Source organism: Mauremys mutica, chromosome 8 (assembly GCF_020497125.1).
Source record: "Mauremys mutica isolate MM-2020 ecotype Southern chromosome 8, ASM2049712v1, whole genome shotgun sequence".
Classification (NCBI taxonomy): Eukaryota; Metazoa; Chordata; order Testudines; family Geoemydidae; genus Mauremys; species Mauremys mutica.
Window position 1 is genome coordinate 10,603,276 of NC_059079.1, and position 22,520 is coordinate 10,625,795.

Below are 22,520 nucleotides of genomic sequence, written 5' to 3' on the forward strand. Positions count from 1 at the left end.
TAAATGTTACCTTTTAGATAGAGAAATTAATACATTTCAGAATGTACCGAACAAGAACAATGAAGTATGCATGTGTTTGGCCAGAGACCGCTGGCACCATTTGATTATGAGTAGGATTTGTTTTTGTTTTGGAGAAGAGAGGAACCTGAAAATATTTTAGTTTAAACCAAATGTTCTTGTAAAGAGGTATAACAAAATTGATCACATTACAATGATTTCCTTTTAAAAGCTTTTCTGTCCTGTTGCCAGCACTGATACACATTAGTGGTAGACAATAGTGACACTACTGCTTGTTTTATTATAGGGAAGGCATTGCCTGCATACTTGCATGTATCTGCTTCTGGGCCAACTTGTCATCTGTGTTTCTGTCCATCTGCAGTGCTTTGTAATGAGGTTTTCCTTTCGCTAGTCAGTTGCCTGTCAGTTCATTTGACCAGATCTAATCTTACCTGATCCAGTAAGTTCCAGACTTTTGTCATTCAGGGCAGTTCCAGACTTTTGTCATTCAGTGCATTTTGGGTTAGTCATTCTTTGCACTTGTATGGATTATACTTTAGATGTAGTTATTTCACTTGGTTGCTGAATTGGATTTTCATTTTGCTATTTTTTGTTTGATAGTGCTCATCCATAGACAGAGTATGTGCTTAATTACAGTGCCTGATGCCATCTTTGCCTGAGAAGGTGTTTCTAGTTGATAGTTATTTCTGAACTGACACAGGCTGTCATGAAGTGAAGGAGAGAAGACTGAAACAAAACTGCTCTAGGTATCCCAAGAAGGCAATCCTAAGGATGTCTGTTTCCTTTGTTTTAAGTCTCCCTCCTATATGTCCGGACTCTGTATTGACACTGAATTGCTTTTTAAAAATCGTTGAATCTGCCCCACCTCTCTCGTCAAATTGAAATATCTTAAAGGGCTCAAAATCCTTTCACTGGCTCTGCTTTGTGTTTATAAGTTGATGTAATAAAGAGCTATTTTTCTTTGATGTCCTATTTGCTTTTCTGTGGTTAAAGATGTTAATATGTAGCTTAGTTTATCTAGCACCTGGCATCCCAAAGGAGTCTAAAAGCTTCACAAATGTTTTTTTGAATACAGTATGTGATTGGTTTAGGTACCTGTGGCTGCTCTGGAGAGACCTCGGGTACCTTGTATCAGAGGGGTAGCCGTGTTAGTCTGTATCCACAAAAACAACGAGGAGTCATCTTTAAGGTGCCGCCGGATTATTTGGGTACCTTGATGCATATGTGTTATTGTTTGAATATATTTATTTGTAACATATTCATTTATTTGAAGGGGCGGTGTGCTCTGCTGCAGGTGTGAATCGCATGATTATCTTGTACAGCTGCATACCTTTTTATGTGCTTTTGCCTATATAGACAACCAAATAAATAGCTCAGTTGAGATCCAGTTCTGCAGTGTTCTCTGACTAAAAGAGAAGAGCTTGTTCTCTGACTGACATTGTTGACTTAAAAGTGGGGTGTGTTGTATTTAAACTAAAAATCATGAGGGTTTTTTTGGGTTGAGTTAAAGTTCAGGCCATGTCTTCAAAAATTCACAGCACACAAACTTCTTCATAGTTTGAAAAAAAGGTGTCAAGGTAGACTGGTTTATTCTGGATATAAAAAAATACAGTGTACTGTACCCATTTGCAAAAGTAAATCTGATGCCCTGGTATTGTGTAACCTAGATTGTAAAATCTTTGGGGTAAAGAGTGAGGCTTTTGTCTGTCTGTAGAACACTATGTAATCCTATGGTAATGTATAAATAAAAATAGATTTTTCAGATCCTCTAAGGAGATGACAAAATGACGGACAAGGAACTAAGTGCCACTAACACCAAAATATATAGCTAACAATTTGGAATACACTTCCATGTGAGCTGAGGTTCTTATCACAAAACACCAATAGTCTTAACGTGTATTTTGTTCTTTAGTCTCAATTTCACTGTGTAAGTCCTCTCTGTTTTTAATCAAATTAAGAAAAGATTGCCCACTGTAGGTGGAAAAGCCCAGAGCTATTGGAGCTGTGAATTTAACCATCGTCGTGGAGTGTTGTGTACTTAGATGTACATTCACATTTCTTGTTTTCTGTTTGCTTTAGCTCAAGCCTGGGAGAACATGATGAGTGCCTCAAGCCAGAGTCCTAACCCTAACAATCCTGCTGAATACTGTTCTACTATCCCTCCCTTGCAGCAAGCTCAGGCCTCAGGAGCCCTGAGCTCTCCACCTCCCACTGTGATGGTACCTGTGGGAGTTTTAAAGCACCCTGGAGCAGAAAGTAAGAAAAAACTTTCATTCTTTTTTCTAAACAAGCTTTGGTTAAATTTTAATGTGAATCTCTGGTAACACACCCCTTTCAAACCTTGCAGCTAAGGATACTTGTCATGTTGTGGGTTGGGTCAAAGGGAAAGAGAAATGCAGACAGGAAATGTATGTACAAATGTACGGTAATTTCCAAACACATGGAGATGATTGATCCTAATCATGCTGGCTGATATTTCTCTAAAGTACTTAGTGTGTAGGAATTATATCAGAGAGCCTTATATATGCAATAAAGTGTTGTTGTTTTTTGTATTGATTAAGTAGCTATGTCTTATTTTCTTAGTCTAGGGAATCTTGCACAGATACCATCTTACCACTTGTTCTTCCCATCTCTACTGTGTATTATAATACTATCAACCCACTGACCTGGTGCCCTTCTGCCACCGTTTGAATTTGTATTCAATATTTGCCTAATACTGTTAATACGGATTCGTCACATCCCTGCTATCATTGCTACTTTTTACATTAGAACTAAACCACTTCAATTTTCTTGAGTGAAGCTTCCATTTCATGTTACTGTGAGATTCTGAACTCTATTTTTCTCACTAGTGGCTCAACCCAGAGAACAAAGACGTGTTTGGTTTGCTGATGGGATATTGCCTAATGGAGAAGTTGCTGATGCAGCAAAATTGACAGTGGCTGGGACAACTCCTACAGGAACCCTAGCAGTGTCACATGATCCAACCAAGCCTGTGACCAACAGCAGTTTATCAGCAGAGGTGAGGAAAGATTGTGCTGTTTGTTGTTCAGAACAGCATCGTCACATTGTCCTGTATGGTACATTCAGTTCTATGGCAATTTAAGTGAGACTGATACGTGCAGTCTGTTGATTTAAGATTCTCTTTTAGTGATATGTGTGGCTTATGTCCATGCTGATTTTGAGGTTTGCAGAGTGCTGAAGCTGGCTATATATTTTGGAATGAGCCGTTGAATTGCATATGCCATTATGCAGTAGCATTTTAGAGCTCTAATCCAGTATCAGGCCACTACTGTGCAAGGAGTTTTCCAAGCTTTGGGTATACAGCCTGTCTGTATTCATAAAGGGCAGGGCTTAAGTTTAGCTGGAGCTGTCCAGAACGGAGCTCCGGTAAATATTTTCAAACTCGTGGGAAGAAGCTTGATGTAACCATAGCTGCTTTGTTTCTGTTTTGTTTGTATATGTGTTTATAGAGAGAGGAGGTGCTGAGTCTGTCTTAGTCTGTGTCAATGTCATGTACCAAGAGTTAACTGATAATTCTATAGAGTGGATATATCTCTTTCACCTACATCTAGTGATCTAAGGATGAAGTCAACCCAGCTCTTGCTTTTTTTTTTAAATGCTGTCCTTTTTTATTGTTTCCTTTTTGTAGACCGATAACACTTCTGGATTCTCGGGAAGTATAACTCAGGTTGGCAGTCCAGTTGGCAGTGCGATGAACCTGATCCCTGAAGATGGTCTTCCTCCAATTCTGATCTCTACTGGAGTAAAAGGAGGTGAGAGCAGTAGGGGTAAATGGACAGCTATTTGTGGCATTTACTGGTGGTAGTTTAACAATTCAGGCTGCCACATATAGATAGAAAGCTGGATCCTGGATATAGCCTAAAGATATTAACGATGAATACTAATGGTGTAGTTAACTTATGTGGCACTAGATAGTGCTCACAGGCACCTGTAGAAAACATCGTTCTGACAATGAAATTACTATTAAAAGTAAAATACAAATAAAAAAAAATTGAGCCCAGAAGTATGTGCTAATTTCCCCATTAATCAGATTGTGGGAGACATTCAGCACAGAGATACATTTTAATTAGTCATATAAATATTCATGTTTCTACTCTGTGAAATTTTCTTGGAACTTCTGCTTGGTTGAAGGTATCCCAAAATATATAATTTAATGACATCATAAATACCATTGGTTGTGATGAGACTTCTTATACTTGTGAGTATCGTAAGTGAACCAGGCAGTTCTTACGAGAGCGTTAGCATGTATTAGTGGCCTTACCTCACCTTTCACTTTTTTTTTTTTGTAGTTCCCCTTTCAAATTTGTGGTTAATTCAGCATATTTCTAATTAGACAGTAAATAACTTTATCTAGGATATTGTTAAAAAATAAGTAAGCATACTTACATTTTCAAAACCAGTCTGCCCCCAGGCTGTATTAGCTATTCGTGAAGCTGCCTAATTATTGAACCTCCGTAACAGAGAGAAACTAGTAACCTAGCTTTACTTTATTAAATTGCAGCATACTTTTCAGCACATGAGCCAAATCTCACAAGCCCAACAATTTTACATAGATATCTTCAGTAAATCATACTTTGAGTATGCTTGAATTAATTCAAATGTCATTGTGCCTGGTTTGACTTACAACATTTTAACCAAGTGGACATTTAAATCAAATTTACAGATATTTCAAATATACTTTTCACATTAGTGAGGTGAACTTTCTCTCAAGGGCGGCTCTAGGCATTTTGCCGCCCCAAGCATGGCAGGCAGGCTGCCTTCGGTGGCTTGCCTGCGGGAGGTCCCCGGTCCCGCGGATTCGGTGGCACGCCTGTGGGAGGTCCGCCGAAGCTGTGGGACCAGCGGACCCTCCGCAGGCATGCCGCCGAAGGCAACTGCCTGCCGCCCTCACGGCGACCGGCAGAGCGCCCCCCGCGGCTTGCCGCCCCAAGCATGCGCTTGGCGTGCTGGGGCCGCCCCTGTTTCTCTCTAGATGTTTATTGGTGGTAGGATAACAAACACCCTTCCAAATTTCCCTTATTTATTTATAAAGCGACATTGCTGACTTGTAGGCAGGAGCACAGATTACTTCAACAGTTTGGGTGTTTATATTTAAACACTCAGTTCGTATGGATCTAATCAAAGAAAGTGTCTATAGTTTGAGTATCTTACTGAATAAATTTGAGACACAGGATTTGAACCTTCTGTCCATTTTTTTTTTAAATGTGGTTTCACATGATGCTCCCTCCTTTGCTGTTGCACTGTAGGCTGTTGCACTTAGATTGTAAACTCTGTGACTGAAGCTCCTAGGAGCTACCACAATATAAATACTAAGTGTTAATGTTTTTGGTGTTTTTTTTTAGCATTTCACATTGTAGTCTACACTAACACTTATTTCTAAAAGGAGGTCAAAGGTTTGATTTTTCGGGTTGTTACTGCTACTGAGGGATAGCTCAGTGGTTTGAGCATTGGCCTGCTAAACCCAGGGTTGTGAGTTCAATCCTTGAGGGGGCTATTTAGGGATCTGGGGCAAAAATCAGTACTTGGTCCTGCTATTGAAGGCAGGGGGCTGGACTCGATGACCTTTCAAGGTCCCTTCCAGTTCTAGGAGATTGGTATATCTCCAATTGTTATTAAAATTAAATTAGTTGATAAAAATTAAGGCTGGAGTTTTCAAAGGCGCCTATTGGAGTCAGGTACTCAAATAATTGAAATTTGAAAATCCTTGCCCAACAAGTATCAGAACAAAATAAATTTTAAAATGTCAGGTAAAATGTAAGTGAATCAAACTGTATACATTAGAGTGATGTCATTGCTTAGCTGATTACATTGCTGAGTAGATTACTGTCCAAATAAGCAAATGACTTCATGTTACATTTTTTCTTATAGACTATGCTGTAGAAGAAAGACCTTCTCAGATCTCTGTGATGCAGCAGCTGGAAGATGGCAGCCCTGATCCTCTTGTGTTTGTTTTAAATGCAAATTTGCTGTCCATGGTTAAAATTGTGAATTGTAAGTTATTTTTTATTTAATAAGAGGGGGGGAAAAAGATTGTATACATATTCCTGGTTGAAAACACAGCATTTGATATTTACTACCCACAATATGTGAATTGCTGCATGGAAGTAAAATGTACTATATTTCTATTCCTATTAAATTATAAAATGCACCTATCCCATGCTCTAGGTTGGATTAGTCCAGTTTGTATTTTTGTATAAAATTATCTGTACATGCGCCTGGAGCATCCTACGTACCCATCCAACCCAACAGGGCTCACTATTATTCACCAATCCTCCCCTCATTGTTAATCCACTTGAACCCTTCTCAAATCTCTTTCAATGATGCTCTGAAAACAAGCAAGATTGTGGCTCTGTCAGACCAGGGGGTGAAGTGAGTTCCAGGGTCAGACAGCCCTTGCTGAAAACACCTGGCCTCTCAGATCGTCTTGTCTATATAATGGAGGGGGTAGGAGTGGGGAGACTTTTAGTTTAAGTGCCTCAGTTGGGCTCCACTTTTATTTCAAAATAAAAAGCAGGACACTTTTGTAGCAACACATTTTTAGGGTCACTAAATGCTCATACAAAAGATAAAAAATGCACTTTTAAAAATGTGTGCTGGTTTTGCTGCTCTCAGCATCTGACTCAACAGCAACATGTTCATATTTCTTAGAACATGTCCTACATCCCCCTTTCCCAAACCTGAAAGCAGTGTAGTGGCCCAATGGACCATGCTATGCACCATCCGATTAGCCATCCCCGATTCCTCTACCCTCATGCACATTCCACCCCTATTTTGGAATGTAGACACCTGTTGTATTGATCTGCTCTATTGTGTTCAGGCATGTTTGTGGGCAAGATTTGAGTCATAGAGCCATAGGTATCTTAGTAGCAAGTGCCAGAGTTATGCAATGTTAGTGTATTTGATTTTTTAAAAATGTGCTGTCTTCCTATAGTGAAGTTTGGGCATGGCAAACAGATGTTGAGTGGAAATCTACTTTTTCCAGCCTGAGTCATGTTTTCCTCTCTGCAGATGTGAACAGGAAGTGCTGGTGTTTCACTACAAAGGGAATGCATGCAGTGGGGCAGTCGGAGATAGTGATTCTCCTGCAGTGTTTACCTGATGAGAAGTGTTTGCCGAAGGATATCTTTAATCATTTTGTGCAACTTTATCGGGACGCCTTGGCAGGTGGGAATGATTTCTCTTTGAAATCTGTAGTAGGTGACTTCAATATATAACATTAATGGACTAGAGAATTGCTGTGATAAAATTGAGAATTTATTTTTATTTAAAAGTAGAAAACTTAGTGATCAAAATTGGTAGTGGTCTGAGTTCACTTCAGTTATTAGTATTCAGTATTAGTATGATATTCACTAAGGTAAATGGAAGTGCAGTAAATAAAACAAAATATCTGAGCTCTAATTGGAGAAGAGGGCAGCATTGCAGTAGCAACAATTATATTGAAGGGGAAGTGCTTTCCTTCTAAGCCCCTTTTGCCAGCTGTCTGTAATTTTCAAAAAATTGTACTTGGATAGATTTTTTTCTTGTTTTTTTTTTTTTTCAGCTCAAAAGTGACTCTCTAAGGCAGGGGTTGGCAACCTTTGAGAAGTGGCATGCCAAGTCTTCAGTAATGTAAGGTTTCGCGTGCCAGTAATACATTTTACATTTACAGGGCCCCCCAACGGAACCCTAGACTGGCAGCGGGCTGAGCAGGGCTGGCGGCAGGGATGCTGGATGACAGGGGCCGGCGGACGGAACCCCAGACTGGCAGCCAGCTGAGCAGCTCAGCGTTCTGACGGTCTGGGGTTCTATCTGTCTGGGGTTCTGTCCCCCGGCCCCTGCCAGCCGGGGTCCTGTCCGCCGGCCCCGCTCAGCCCGCTGCCGGTCTGAGGTTCTGTCTGACAGCTCCTGCCAGCCGGGGTCTCAGCCTGCTGCCGGCTGGGGTTCCATTCACCCAGGCTGGCAGTGGGCTGAGCAGGGCCAGCGGCTGGAACCCCAGACCAGCGGCAGGCTGAGCGGCTCAGCCAGCTGACTGTCTGGAATTCTGGCTGCTGGCTCCTGCCAGCCGGGGTCCCGGCTGTCGGCCCCGTTCAGCCTGCTGCCAGCCTGGGGTTCCATCCATTCAGGCCAGGTGTGGGCTGAGTGGGGCTGGCGGCCGGGACCCCAGACCAGCAGCGCAGGCGGCAGACGGAACCCCAGATCGGTAGCACGCTGAGCCGCTCAGCCCGCTGCTGGTCTGGGGTTCCGTCCGCCGGCCCCGCTCAGCCCGCTGCCGGTCTGGGATTCCGTTCACCCAGACAGGCAGTGGGCTGAGCGGGGCCGGCAGCTGGGACCCCAACTGGCAGCAGGGTGCCAGTAAAAATCGGCTCGCGTGCCACAGGTTGCCGACCCCTGCTCTAAGGTAAAATTATTTTCAGCCCTTACTAAGTGCTCAAAGTGTGAAAGTGTGTAGAGGAGGGCAGGGGAACTGCTTCTGAGCCAGGCATGCACACATGAGAACGGGTAAGGTGAATAAAGGCCCATCATATGCTACTACAGCATTAAGGCTGGAGTAGTCTCCATAAAATCTCTCTGTAATCTGTAAAGAGGGATTCTTCTATGCATTTATCCAGTGCCTGGTCTGGTATGCCAGGCGCTGTCCTCAGAATTTGAGCAAGAGTTACATAAATTTGAAGTTGGTAGCTCTAGTTTTTACAGTGCCTAGCACAGTGAGCTCCAGCCTAGGGCTCTTGGGCACTACAGTAAAACAAATAATAAATAATATAACAATAATTTCAGTTTTGCACTCAGATTTTTTTAACACATGGAAAAAAAATGCAAGAAATTGTTAATGAAGCATTGTGGTTATGGCAAAGGCACTAAAATTAGGTAATTCAAAATTATGATTTCCTACAGTAATTGTAAGTTGGCCACATTACAGCATAAAAATTGATGTCATAAAGTAATGTTATGTATATATGTAAAGCATGGATGAATTGCAGTTGCTGTAGGAATCATACCAGAATTTCCTGTCTTTGATAGTTATGAAATCCCAACCATAAAGTTGTATTAACATAGTTTTTTGTACCTAATTTAGATATCACTGGACAAACGGGCTGTCACTTTAACAATTGCCACTCACAAGAATCCAAAAATCATTGGTCATAAAGAAAAAAAAGATGTTATAAAATATCTAGATATGTTAATTTATTTTGTACTCCAGGTTAGTCCTCTAGAGGAGAAATTGTATTGCACACAGGGATTTATATTAAAAATTCATATACATGTACAGATCATCTATTGCATGTTCTGTACAAAGTATTGTGAATAATCATCCAAAGTGCTCTTTGAATGATCGATTGACTCCAACTGTTAAGTGAGATAATGAAAAAGAGGGTCTCAAAATATCTGTCTTTTTACAGCAAAGGTCAGCTTGTCCGGTGAAGGTGCTTGATACAAAATGTACCATTGTCACATGGCCTTACTGGTTTCAGATATGGTGGGAATAAATAATTTCCAAATCTGACTTAACCAACAATGCAGAATCGTTGTTGTTTTCTAACTATGATGATGTATATATTGCAGTACTACAGTGTACAATTACACTACGGAGATACATAATTTATAACTTCTACATAATGTATTCTGAGTCCTATTTTTAGCACTCTACTGGTAGTAATTTGTACTACATCGCAGTGCTAAGAGAGAGGTAGTGCTTGCTGTTTTACAATTTTTAATCAGAAACCAAACTCCAGCACTTAAGAGTTCCCAGTTTTTGAGGTAGTTTTGAAAATACTTATTGCTATATTTCAGACTTGTAGTAGAAACAAATTGTATCTTGAGTAGTTGTATGATATAAAAATGATTCTCACTCAGGCTTTCATAAATCATGGCATGCAGGATAAATTCCCACAGCAGCATATAATGCATTCTTTACATATCCATCCTTTCCTCTCCCAAAGTCATGTACCTATGAGAGAGAAAAAATATGCACTCATAAATATAGGATACTTGCAGACTTAACTTTCCTCTGGCTGTTTTCCTCTCTATTCACCAAGAGGAAGGTGCCATGAGAATTTCTCCTGTGTGACTGTAATTTCTTGGGTGTTGTTAACAAGCATGCTGGTTATTATAGACATGTCTAAGCTTCCAATTTTGCCCATTTTATCAGAGGTGCCGCACCCCTCATGTTTATCAGTCTGTGAGAGTGGATTTGCAGTGAATGAGAATTTATTATAGAAATTAGAGACTGCCTAGCAATTTTATTTCTTGATTATAATATATTTATTTGAATTGGTGTTGCTGCCAGGGAACAGAAGTAATTTTTTGTTTTCTGAAGAAAGTTTGCTGCAGAAGGTAAATAGGGAGGAACGTAACCATACTGGTTATCAATATAGTGCCTTGAACAGCTCGGATACAGAAATTGGTTACTTAGTTTTTGTCACTGAAAATATGTGATAATTATTTTTGCTAGATTTAGGTAAGTAACAAGACGTGCACAAACCTTTGGTGAATTTTCAGGAAACAAAATTAAATATACGTGCTAGCTCTTCCATCTCAGTTCTTCACTCTTCAACTCCATCTTCATGGAAGTAAAAATCTTAAGCATTGTTTTTATATATATATTATACATAGGGTAAAGTTGCATAAAACCACATTTAGTGCAGTGTTGATGCTCGTTTGAAGTTTCTGCTTTGAAACTGCAATGATTTTCTTCATAAAGCATGTCAATTCACTGTCAAGCTGGGGTCTGTTAGGTGTACGAAGAGTTTTTAATTGCAAAACTGCTGATATTTTGAAGAAAAGATACAGGGTTCCAGTATGGATTGTATGCATAGAAAATATATTTTAAAATGCCGGGCTCTTAAACCAAGTGTAATTGCTGTTCCACCCTCTCCTCCCTATCATTTTGTTTCCCCTCTGGCCCCTAAAGGCTTTGTTTGTTGTCAAGCTCCCTGCTGAAGTGTTGCTTGTCTTGTTTTGAAATGGTAGGCTAATGCTTTTCTGTTGTAGTAGTAATCCCATGATGATGTCTTTTTGTTGGCTATAAGCCCAGCAGGAAGTCCAGTAAGTTGAGAAATGAGAACTTTGTCCATGTCACTGGCTTCTTTGAAGCAGTCAGGCATGCTAATTGAAAGCTGCTCGATATGCCTTAGTACACTAGCTTTTCTTTTGATGGAATATAAGAAGTACTTCCATTTTAATACTGACTAATGTAAATCTGGCAACAGGTGATTTAGTTCCACTGCCTAAACCCATTATAGGTTTGTGTAAGATTTTGTTTAATTTTTATTACATTTTTCATTAAATGAGCATGAAGCATTAAGAGGAGCAACATAGACGCCAAATACAAAGTTTATATATAAAGATGTACATATAAAACCTGGATAAATGAGTATAACGTACAGAGATGAATGAAAAACATACATTACTTAGGCACAGAGACAAAACCTAGGGAAGATGGCCACACCATGGCATGGAGAAGAGATGAGGCACAGAAAAAATCTAGTGTGCTCAGCTTTATATTTGTTTTCCTCAAACTTGGCATCTTCTAAAGCACATTGCACCAAAGTGTTAGATATATTGTACTCTCCTGTGTATGTATTTGGCCCTCACTACCATGCTGTCTGGTTTGTCTCTCACATTTTTAAGCAGAGAGTATGAATTTTTTTGTAGAAATTCAACTGGCCTGATTTCCCCCAAGTAGTATTGATTCAATTCTATTGCTTCAGGATTAAGTTGCACAAATTTCCACCTTTATGATTGGCATTTAATCTTAGGCAGTCCTTGATTCCTTGATGGTGATTACTGTTCATGATGAAATGAGGGCTGACTGTGCAACTGAGGCAGCTCCCACTCCACTTAATTGCATATTAACATATTAAGAAATGATACTGGGATCAATTCTCTGACATGGAATTCATCAAATGATATGGAAGACATCAATAATTCTAAAAAGCTCCACCCCTATGGTTTCACTGAGTACTAAGTAGGGACGTCTCATTTTTTTTTGTATGTTATAAGGATAAGGGTACATGAGAATAGACTAGCACCTAAAAACCTGTTTGTAAATAATAAGGTAGAGAACTTGAGTTGGAAGCCAGTCTGTCCTCCGTTAAAATATGGAAATAGCTGAAACTGAAAAGTTGTTTAAAGCAAGTAATGAAGAAACATGATGGTCCTTTCCTGGTATGAACAGTATTAAAATTAACCAATGAGGTCAAAAAGTATTGTCTAATAAATATACAAAATTTATTGCTCATTAAGTGAAGAAGACCCAGTGAAGAACTAAAGACAGTCGGAATAGGCCCTCAGGAGGAAAGTCACGCCAATGGACTGGCGTGTGGTGATGATTTTTTTTTTTTTAAGAAATCTATAGAGCTGCTTGGGATTTAAGGTCAAGGGTAATCCAGTATAACAGAGTACTTAGTAGGTATTAAACTTCTGCAAAGCTGCTTTAGATGCATCATGCACACCTATGGCAATTTATAAATAATATTAATCTTATTACATCACATGCACGCGGCAGCTACTAGCAAAGGCACCTTTCTCTGTACTTTGGAACTACTCTAGATTTGTTTCTTTTTACAAGGAAGTTATAACATAGTCTAAGGGTACGTCTACACTACGGGATTATTCCGAATTTACATAAACCGGTTTAACAAAACAGATTGTATAAAATCGAGTGTGCGCGGCCACACTAAACACATTAAATCGGTGGTGTGCGTCCACGGTCCGAGGCTAGCGTCAATTTCTGGAGCATTGCACTGTGGGTAGCTATTCCGTAGCTATCCCATAGTTCCCGCAGCCTCCCCCGCCCCTTTGAATTTCCGGGTTGAGATCCCAGTGCCTGATGCGGCAAAAATCATTGTCGCGGGTGGTTCTGGGTAAATGTCGTCAGTCACTCCTTCCGCTGGGAAAGCAACGGCAGACAAGCATTTCATGCCTTTTTTCCCTGGATTCCCCTGGAAGATGCCATAGCATGGCAATCATGGAGCCTGTTTCGCCTTTTGTGACTGTCACCGTATGTGTACTAGATGCCGCTCACAGAGGCGATTCAGCAGCGCTACACAGAAGCATGCTTTTGCTTTTGCATGATAGCAGAGATGGTTATCAGCCATATTGTACCATCTACCATACCATAAATTGGTAATAAGATGATTGTGGCTACCAGTCCTTTTGCACTGTTCCATTTGCTGCTGTCATAAGTGCCCCTGGCTGCTCTTAGCCAGGGGCGCAAAAGCCAAAATTGGGAATGACTCCCTGAGTCAATCCCTCCTTTTTGGTATCTAAAAATAGAATCAGTCCTGTCTAGAATATGGGCAAGTGTACTAGAGAACCACTGTATCAGAGAACCAGAGAGCACAGCTGCTCTGTGTCAGATCCTGCAGAAATTATGAGCTGTATTCTATTCACAGGGGGTGCTCCTGCAACAACCCCACCTGTTGATTCCGTTCTTCCCTGAGCCTTCCTGGGCTACCGTAGCATTGTCCCCCCCCACTTGTGTGATGAAGTAATAAAGAATGCAGGAATAAGACACAGTGACTTGTTAGTGAGATATGAGTGGAAGGCAGCCTCCAGCTGCTATGATAGTCCAGACAGGACAGTAAGGAGTATGTAGGAGAGGAGCCCAGCATCCCTCTGCTAGTTCAGGGGCAATTGAATCTTTTCTTTACACATGAAGGGTGGGGGCTGATGGAGCTCAGCCCCCTGTTGCTATGATGATGATGGTTATCAGCCATACTGTACCATCTACCAGGAAAAATTAGGACCAGGCGCCCTTGATCGACCTAACAGATGCTAGTCAGCATGGTTACCAGTCCTTTTGCACTGCCCCATGTGCCAATAGGCTGATGATGAGGACGGGTACCAGTCATTTTGTACCATCAGCCATCCATAGCGTGGGGGGAGCAAGGATGTTGGTGTTGAGTGCTGCACCATCGCGTCTATCTGCAGCATTCAGTAAAGATAGGGTGACATGTAAAAGAGTCAAGAGAGGATTGTTTTCCCTTTCACTTCTGGGGGTGAGTGGGGGGGTGCGTAAATTGCCTAGCTATGCCCTGACCCACCGCGGACACTGTTTTTGACCCTAGAAGCATTTGGAGCTCAGCCAAGAATGCAAATGCTTTTCAGAGACTGCAGGAACTGTGGGATAGCTTGAGTCCTCCAGTCCATGAGCGTCCATTTGATTCTTTGGCTTTCCGTTACGCTTGTCACGCAGCAGTGCGCTGAGTCCCTGCTATGGCATCTGTCTGGAGATATTTAAAAAATGATTTTGAATGTTGTCTTCTGTAACGGAGCGCTGATAGAACAGATTTGCCTGCCCTTACAGCGATCACGTCCGCATCGTCCATGCGGGAGCTCTTTCTTTATTTTGATTTTTAACTGCATCACCACCCGTGCTGATCGGAGCTCCACACTGGGCAAACAGGAAATATTCAAAAGTTCGCGGGGCTTTTCCTGTCTACCTGGCCACTGCATCCGAGTTCAGATTGCTGTCCAGAGCGGTCAGTGGTGCACTGTGGGATACCGCCCGGAGGCCAATACCGTCGATCTGCGGCCACACTAACCCCAATCCGATATGGTAATACCGATATTAGCGCTACTCCTCTCGTTAGGGAGGAGTACAGAAACTGGTTTAAAGAGCCCTTTATACCGATATAAAGGGCCTCTTAGTGTGGACGGGTGTGGCGTTAAATCGGTTTTACGCTCCTAAAACCGGTTTAAACGCGTAGTGTAGACCAGGCTTAAGTTAAATTATATGCTTTTGAGAAGGATAGCCTAGTTGATGTTCCCTTATTTACAATTGCATTTTGGCTAGAAACTTCTGAAATAACTAAGTGTTGTGTGCAGAGTAAATACCGTAATAGGATCTGGCTGTGGTTTATGGTAACAGGGTATTGGATGATTGAGTTGTAGTTTCCACTCTTGCTGGGTTTATAACCTGACTTTCAATTGGGTTGGGATGAAAATTGTCCTGTAGGCAGCCAAAATATGCATCCTTCGAGCCGTTGCCTTCAGAAGGCTGGTGCCTTTCACTTCTGATTCAGTACTTGGCTTCAGTCACAAATGGAAATGTTTGGTCTCTTCATTATCTCTGTTGGACAGTAATCCATGTCTCAGAACTGTACAATAGTATATAGCTTTATTTTCCTATTGTCTTTTGTACAAACAGTACACGAGGGAGATGTATAGAATTAAATAGCTGCACTTAAAATAATTCAAAGACTCGTATATTTTAAGGCTAGAAGATACTACTATGATAATGTAATCTCACTGAAGAACTTCACCCATAATTTTTGCATTGGGCTCATAACATTTATTTGAATAATAGTAGAGGAGAAAAGATAGGCAAGAAAGAAGAGATGTTTTCCGTGATTTGGAAGTGGGCAGAGAGCCAAGACACATACTTGAAAGCTGTTTCAGAGGAAAAAGAAAACTCTTTCATGGGCATTTTTTTTTCATAATTTTCATTCACTATTTAAACTTGGCACCTAGACACATGATTGATGCACTAGAGCCTCCATCTGCTGCTTCCTTTGTTCCTTCTGGTGCAGTGAATCAACAGAGAGAGAGAGAGAGAGAGGAGGGGGAGGGCATGGGATCCATTGGGGTGTCTGCCCCTTCTATTTATAGTCCTGTCCACTAAGAGGCATTTCCAGCAGGGAGCATGGTGCCTGGGAGACTGTGTGGATGGGAACCTCATGCTGCTACTTTGCTAAAAATGTAGATTTTCTACCCATGACCCTTTTCCTGCCAATGAATAGCCACTTAGCAGGTTATGGTCCATTGACCTTGTTTAGACCTGGCTGAGGCATAAGCCTGCGCCTTTGTCTCTGAAGAACTGGTTTGGCCACTCCTCAGACTTGGAGATGTTTAAGGCCTTGTCTACACTAGCAGGGTAAGTCAAACTAAGTTACGCTACTCCAGCTACGTGAATAACATAATTGAAGTCAAAAGCAACAAAGAGTCCTGTGGCACCTTATAGACTAACAAATGTATTGGAGCATAAGCTTTCGTGGGTGAATACCCACTTCGTCAGACGCATGTAATAGAAATTTCCAGAGGCAGGTATACATATGCAGGCAAGAATCAGTCTAGAGATAATGAGGTCAGTTCAATCAGGGAGAATGAGGCCCTCTTCTAGCAGTTGAGGTGTGAACACCAAGGGAGGAGAAACTGCTTTTGTAGTTGGCTAGCCATTCACAGTCTTTGTTTAATCCTGAGCTGATGGTGTCAGATTTGCAAATGAACTGAAGTTCAGCAGTTTCTCTTTGAAGTCTGGTCCTGAAGTTTTTTTGCTGTAGGATGGCTTTAAATCTGCTATTGTGTGTTGAAGTGTTCTACAGGTTTTTGTATATTGCCATTCCTAATATCTGACTTGTGTCCATTTATCCTTTTACGTAGGGACTGTCCAGTTTGGCTGATGTACATAGCAGAGGGGCATTGCTGGCACATGATGGCATATATTACATTGGTGGACGTCCAGGTGAATGAACCGGTGATGTTGTAGCTGGTCTGGTTAGGTCCTGTGATGGTGTCGCTGGTGTAGATATGTGGGCAGAGTTGGCATTGAGATTTGTTGCATGGATTGGTTCCTGAGTTAGAGTTACTATGGTGCGGTGTGTGGTTGCTGATGAGAATATGCATAAGGTTGGCAGGTTGTCTGTGGGCGCGGACTGGCCTGCCTCCCAAGGTCTGTGAAAGTGAGGGATCATTGTTCAGGCTGGGTTGTAGATCGCTGATGATGCGTTGGAGAGGTTTAAGCTGAGGACTGTAGGTGATGGCCAGTGGAGTTCTGTTGGTTTCTTTCTTGGGCTTGTCTTGCAGCAGGAGGCTTCTGGGTACACGTCTGGCTCGTTGATTTGTTTCCTTATTTCCTCGTGCAGGTATCGTAGTTTTGAGAATGCTCGGTGATGGTCTCTGTCTGAGGGGTTGGAGCAAATGTGGTTGTACCTGATTCATTAAACAAAAGAGTCTAGTTTCTGCATTGGAGAGTCCATGTAAGGTCATGAAAGCACTGAAAACAGGTTTTCTGTTAGGGGTTCTCATAGCATGAGGGACTGTGGAAGCCAAACTTTCAGTGGATCCCTAATCTCAGTGTAATACACCTCTTGAATTGCACCTCAGTAACAAAACTGAAAGCAAGCTCCATTCATACTTGAGGTGCATATCAAAGTAATTGTCTTTTTCTCTAAGTATGACTAGATAGCATAGTAAACATGTAATCTATCCCCTGATGTTCATATACAGATTAAGAGTAAGGGTGTTGGTGCCTGTGTAGCTGTGTGCACAATCCCTGATTTACACACATGCATGGACCTAAATCAGGCAAGTACAGAAATGAATGTGTGCACTCTTTTGTGTATGTGTTTCTACAGATATGGCTTCGTAAGTGTTTCAGGACTCATGGTGCTCATGTCACAAGTGGATATTAAGTGGAGCAGAATTGCTTTTATTTTTTTAAGGCCTCGTCTACACTAGAAAATTAGGTTGGTTTAACTACATCGGTCAGCGGTGTGAAAAATCCACACCCCTTAGCATCATAGTTAAACTGACCTAAATCCCTAAGTAGACAGCGCTGGGTCAACAGAAGAATTCTTCTGGTGGCCTACCTAGTGCGTCTTGGGGAGGTGGATTACCTACGCTGAAGGGAGAATCATTCCTGTTGGTGTAGATAGTGTTCACACTGAAGCGCTACAGCTGCGCTGCTCTAGCATTTTAAGTATAGACAAGCCCTACGTTTTTAAGCTTTAAGACCTAGTTATATCACATTGACCTCTAAGAGGCTTGAGAAACCCAAAATGAGGGACATCACTGATGCAGCAGATCACGAAGCTTGACATGATGTGGGAATCGCTTATTGCATGTGTAAAACTTTTCTAAACTTGGTTTCAAGGACTGACATAATTTGCAATGGTTGAACAAATCTGTTGCCTCTCCAATATGTTTTGATGCATCTGTAGTCTGAGGTGGAAATTTCAGCACAAAGATACTGTAGAATAAGGGGTAACTTGAACATTCTTGGGTAGCAAGTATTTTCATTCTGTAATGTGACTAATGGGAGTTAACTAAGGATGTAATTCCAGGAAGAAAAGTGTGTGTTTAATCTTATTTTTCTCTTTTAAAACAAGTTAGTGAATTTTTTGGTGGACTTCAGTGCAGTAAAATAATGAACTTCATGGTTCCTAGGTAATGTCGTGGGCAGCTTGGGACACTCCTTTTTCAGCCAGAGTTTTCTTGGCAGTAAGGAACATGGTGGATTTTTATATGTGACATCTACATATCAGTCACTGCAGGACCTGGTGCTCCCAACTCCGCCCTACTTGTTTGGTATTCTCGTTCAGAAATGGGAGACTCCCTGGGCTAAAGTGTTCCCCATCCGACTGATGTTGAGACTTGGAGCTGAATACAGACGTAAGTAGCATGTGTAAGTAGCATGTGTTCTCTTAACTGTAGTAATATATATTATTGACTTATTACAGGAAGCAAGTGGCAGAATTTAATGTAAAATGATGAAGTCTGTAGGTGATTATTAAAACATTAAAAACCACATTAATAAAGATAATTAATTTCGGCATTCATTGTTTGGTTGAGGGGTGTGTGTGTGTGTGTAATTAGTTTAACTTTTATGTGTATCTATTATAACTAAGATTTTCCAAAGTGGCTGATGAACACTTAAACAAGTGATCTGATATTCAAAGCTGCTGTGGTTCACAGGCTGTCATGGATTTCAGTAGCTCTGGGGACACAGTACTTTAGAAAATAAGGATTTAAGAGCCTTACTTTAGACATCCTTTTTGAAAATCTTGACATAATTTATATTTAGTTCATTTTCCTCATAAATTTGTTGCAACATAATGTAACATGACCAAGCACATCCCTGTGCATGTTGAGTTGTATCATAGATAAAATTTTATAATATGGATAAGTATGCCAAGGAATGCAGATATTTTGCTGCCATTGGCATGTCAGAAATGTACTTTTAGTCCTTCTGTTTAATTTTTCCTATATGAAGAGGCTTAGATTGTCCGTTTATTGCATAACCTTTCAATAGATGAATCTGAATCTGATTACTCATTTTTTTATTTTCCTAGTTTATCCATGCCCACTTTTCAGCGTCAGATTTCGTAAGCCATTGTTTGGGGAGACCGGACACACAATTATGAATCTTCTTGCAGTAAGTGATGAGTGGGGTTTTTGTTTGTTTTTTCTGTCTGTATATATGGAAGGGAATGTTGTACTATAAGATTATCTTAATTTATTTGTATAGTTACTAACTTTCAAAACACTGTTATTGTGGTATTTGGGTCGTGACCTATTGTCTAATCTAGATATCAGACAGCAACTTTTGATGATGCAATAAATATTAATGATGTGCCCAAATCAGAACTCTGGGTGTTGAACCACTGTGAATTTTTGGATCTGGATCTAAATTTTGCTGCTCAGACCACTCCTCAAAAATTTAGTCATAATTCTGTGATTATAAAAAGTTCTAGCTGGAGCTAACTTGTTAATTCTTAAGTGTAGGGAATTCTCCATTTGGTACATGCCTTACTCTCACTCCTGGTGAATCTGAGGTCTCTGTCTAATCTATCAGAATGCAGAGAAAGATCAAGTTTTCCTATCTAGAGTAATGGTGCATGAGTCAGGAGAATATTAAATATTATGCATTATACTTCTATTTAATAGTTCTGTACCTTGGTCTCTTTCTGAAAGGAGAACTACCCTGTGTCACTAATGACTACGTTGTTTCACTTCTTTGTTCCTCTAAAACACAAGGACTTCAGAAATTACCAGTATACGTTGCCAGTGGTCCAAGGTTTAGTGGTTGATATGGAAGTGAGAAAAACCAGCATCAAAATCCCCAGCAACAGATATAATGAGGTAATACTTAGAGTAAATATGTATGTGTAGTCTAGTACAATTTAAAGATGAGAGAGATTGGGTCCAAAGCAATTTATTGTGTTTGCCACTGCCAGTGAAAACTGCCTCAGAATTAAACTATAAATGTATTATGTATAAATTTTTTATATATGAATTGCCTACAGAAATGAGTTATGCACAGATCAGTTCAGTGTGGCATTAGTTAAAAATAATGAATAGTTGCTCTTCTTTATACAGAGGTTATTACTTTTAAATAGACTTCAAATGTAATTAATTGAAAATCGGGGGTTAGAGAGTTGCACATACTATTCTGATTTGAGTAAAATCAGTTAAATAACACATGCTGTATGAGTGTAAAGTGAGGAAAAAATGAACTTTCTCCAAGTACATGTTGTGTATTCGTAGTGTTTGTGAAGGTATTTGTTGGATCTTTGAAGATTTTAATGCAAAATATATCTCTGAACATTTGAAACAAGAGTTAGATTTAATTGCATGAGAAAAGCTTCAGCTGTTTTTTAGACTTAGTTGATGTTCACAGTCAAACTGTTGAGTGACAATCATTGTTGAGTGATTTGAACAATATTGGGGACCAAACAATGGAGAGGTAATAATTCAGTGGTGATGTATCTAAAGGGCTAGTGACGAATGATCTCCTTGAGGTTTTAAAGGAAATCAGTAGCGGAGACAGGAGTCAGTCTTATGCTTTCCATCTATGATATAGCACCAAATAAGAATGAAACACAGAATAGGAGAGAAATGGATTTTGATACTTGCCAAATAGAGATGGAGCATCAATTTGAGAAAAGGATGCATTTGTACTAATTCTTTCAAAGAGAAATGATCTGTCCAGGTAGATTCCTGCAAGCACTAGAGAGGTTTGCAAACAGAGAATTTCTTATAGATACAACATATAAACCTGGGCACTAGACTAGGATTAGCCCTTTAATATCCTGCTGATTGGTCACTTGAAAAAAATACCTGAACAGACAGCTTCTGGGTTATGGATATAAGGGGATCACCAAATTTGTATTTTCTTGAGGAAAAACTAATATAAGTATAAAGGGGTTGCACAGGACCAGTCGCTCCGCAGTTCTGTTCAAACAGAGCAGACATTAAGATTCCACAAGCACTGCAGAACTTATTTAATGAAGTGAAGTCTTGAAATTGTACGATGCAGTGTGGTTCATAATGAAGTTAAAAATTGATTTTGGAGGTGAACTAGAATTGTCCATTTATCTGGAGGGAAGCCCTGAATTCAGTGGATTATTGAACAAAATATATGGAAGAACTTACTTTCAAAATAATTTCTTGACTAACCTCTCTTAGTTTAAATGTATAATGGTTGAAATATGACTTAATTTGAGAGTTTGAGCTATGCCATTATTTGAACCATTGTAAATTAGGAACTGATAACTCCAGGAAGGTAAGAAAGTCAAATTCAATTTAAAAAGGAAAAAGGAATTGTTAATATAAAATAACCATTGCAAATTTGAACACACAACTCGAGAAATGCTAGGGTTCAAATTCTCAAATAGTATTAACTTTGTCAACTATATATATTAAATTTAATTTGAATTTTGTCTAATTAATAATCCAAAATGGTAACTGTTGCTACAATGCTAAATTTTGCATTTCTTGACCTCTTGTGTTTACATTTATAACATTAATGTTGTAAATAGAGCTATATGCTTTATGCATTTAATCCTTTTTCCTTCAGGGATGGGGTGGGTGCAACCGGAGTCCATCACTCAGCCTCTGGAGGGGCTACGATCTCTGAGAATACTTCTCCTGACACATGCACTGATGTACCAAGGAATGCCTTGATGCATTGAATGTAAACCTTCTACCCCCAATGGGATGCAGGGTGGAGAACTGAGGGAAGGGGAGTATGTGGAGGGTAGGGGCACTTACACTGCATCAGTGAAAGGGATATAGTATTATACTCATTTTACAGATTGGGAAACTGAGACAGCAGCTAAATGACATGCCCAAAGGCATACAGGGGACCATGACAGAGCCAGGATTAGAACTGAGCTCCCAGTTCTGTGTTCAGACCATACTGGCTCCCAAGAAGTAATATGCATTCCTCTGAGAAGAGAACAAGCAATTGCCTTATAAGAGTTGTGCCTAAAATGTATCACTTTTGCAGACTTGTTTGAGACCTTATCGAGGTGTTTCCTGTGCAGAATGGCATTTTTAAAAGCTCTTATAGCATCAGAGCAGCTGCTGCATTTCATATAAGGTTTCATATAACTGAATTTCAAATCAGGTTTTCCATACAAAATGCATTCCAACATGCTTTAGAGTGGAAATAATAGCAAGGGAGAGTAAAAATATGTATATAGGCAATGGGAAAAGCTATTTTTAGATGAGATTTGAGAGGATGGAGTTACTGAGGCAGAAAGATACAGGAAGGCTAGTAACTGAATTATAAGGTGTATTAATTCTTGACTGCCACTGTGAAGGGGAAAAAAGCCCCCATTTCAGCCGGTATGGATCTAAAGCTATTGTACTTGAAGATTGTATATGCAATACACACTAGATGGTAGTTAATTTCCGTGTGGTTTAACTGTTTGCCCAGGGTTTATGTATTTGTTATCTTCATTTTTGTACTGTTTGCTAACTGTGCTAAACTGAAC

The 22,520-nt window shown here is 40.3% G+C and overlaps 1 protein-coding gene across 1 annotated transcript in view; it reads left to right on the top strand.

Moving 5' to 3' along the window:
• The window catches only part of ZFYVE9 (zinc finger FYVE-type containing 9), a 97,247-nt gene that overhangs the window by 62,327 nt on the left and 12,400 nt on the right, over positions 1 to 22,520 (top strand). Inside the window, exons 6-13 of the mRNA XM_045026627.1 lie at positions 2,098 to 2,274; positions 2,868 to 3,037; positions 3,668 to 3,791; positions 5,908 to 6,030; positions 7,048 to 7,203; positions 18,187 to 18,411; positions 19,092 to 19,174; positions 19,777 to 19,881. Of these exons, the coding sequence (XP_044882562.1) occupies positions 2,098 to 2,274; positions 2,868 to 3,037; positions 3,668 to 3,791; positions 5,908 to 6,030; positions 7,048 to 7,203; positions 18,187 to 18,411; positions 19,092 to 19,174; positions 19,777 to 19,881 (1,163 nt within the window). The remainder of the gene's footprint in view (positions 1 to 2,097; positions 2,275 to 2,867; positions 3,038 to 3,667; positions 3,792 to 5,907; positions 6,031 to 7,047; positions 7,204 to 18,186; positions 18,412 to 19,091; positions 19,175 to 19,776; positions 19,882 to 22,520) is intronic.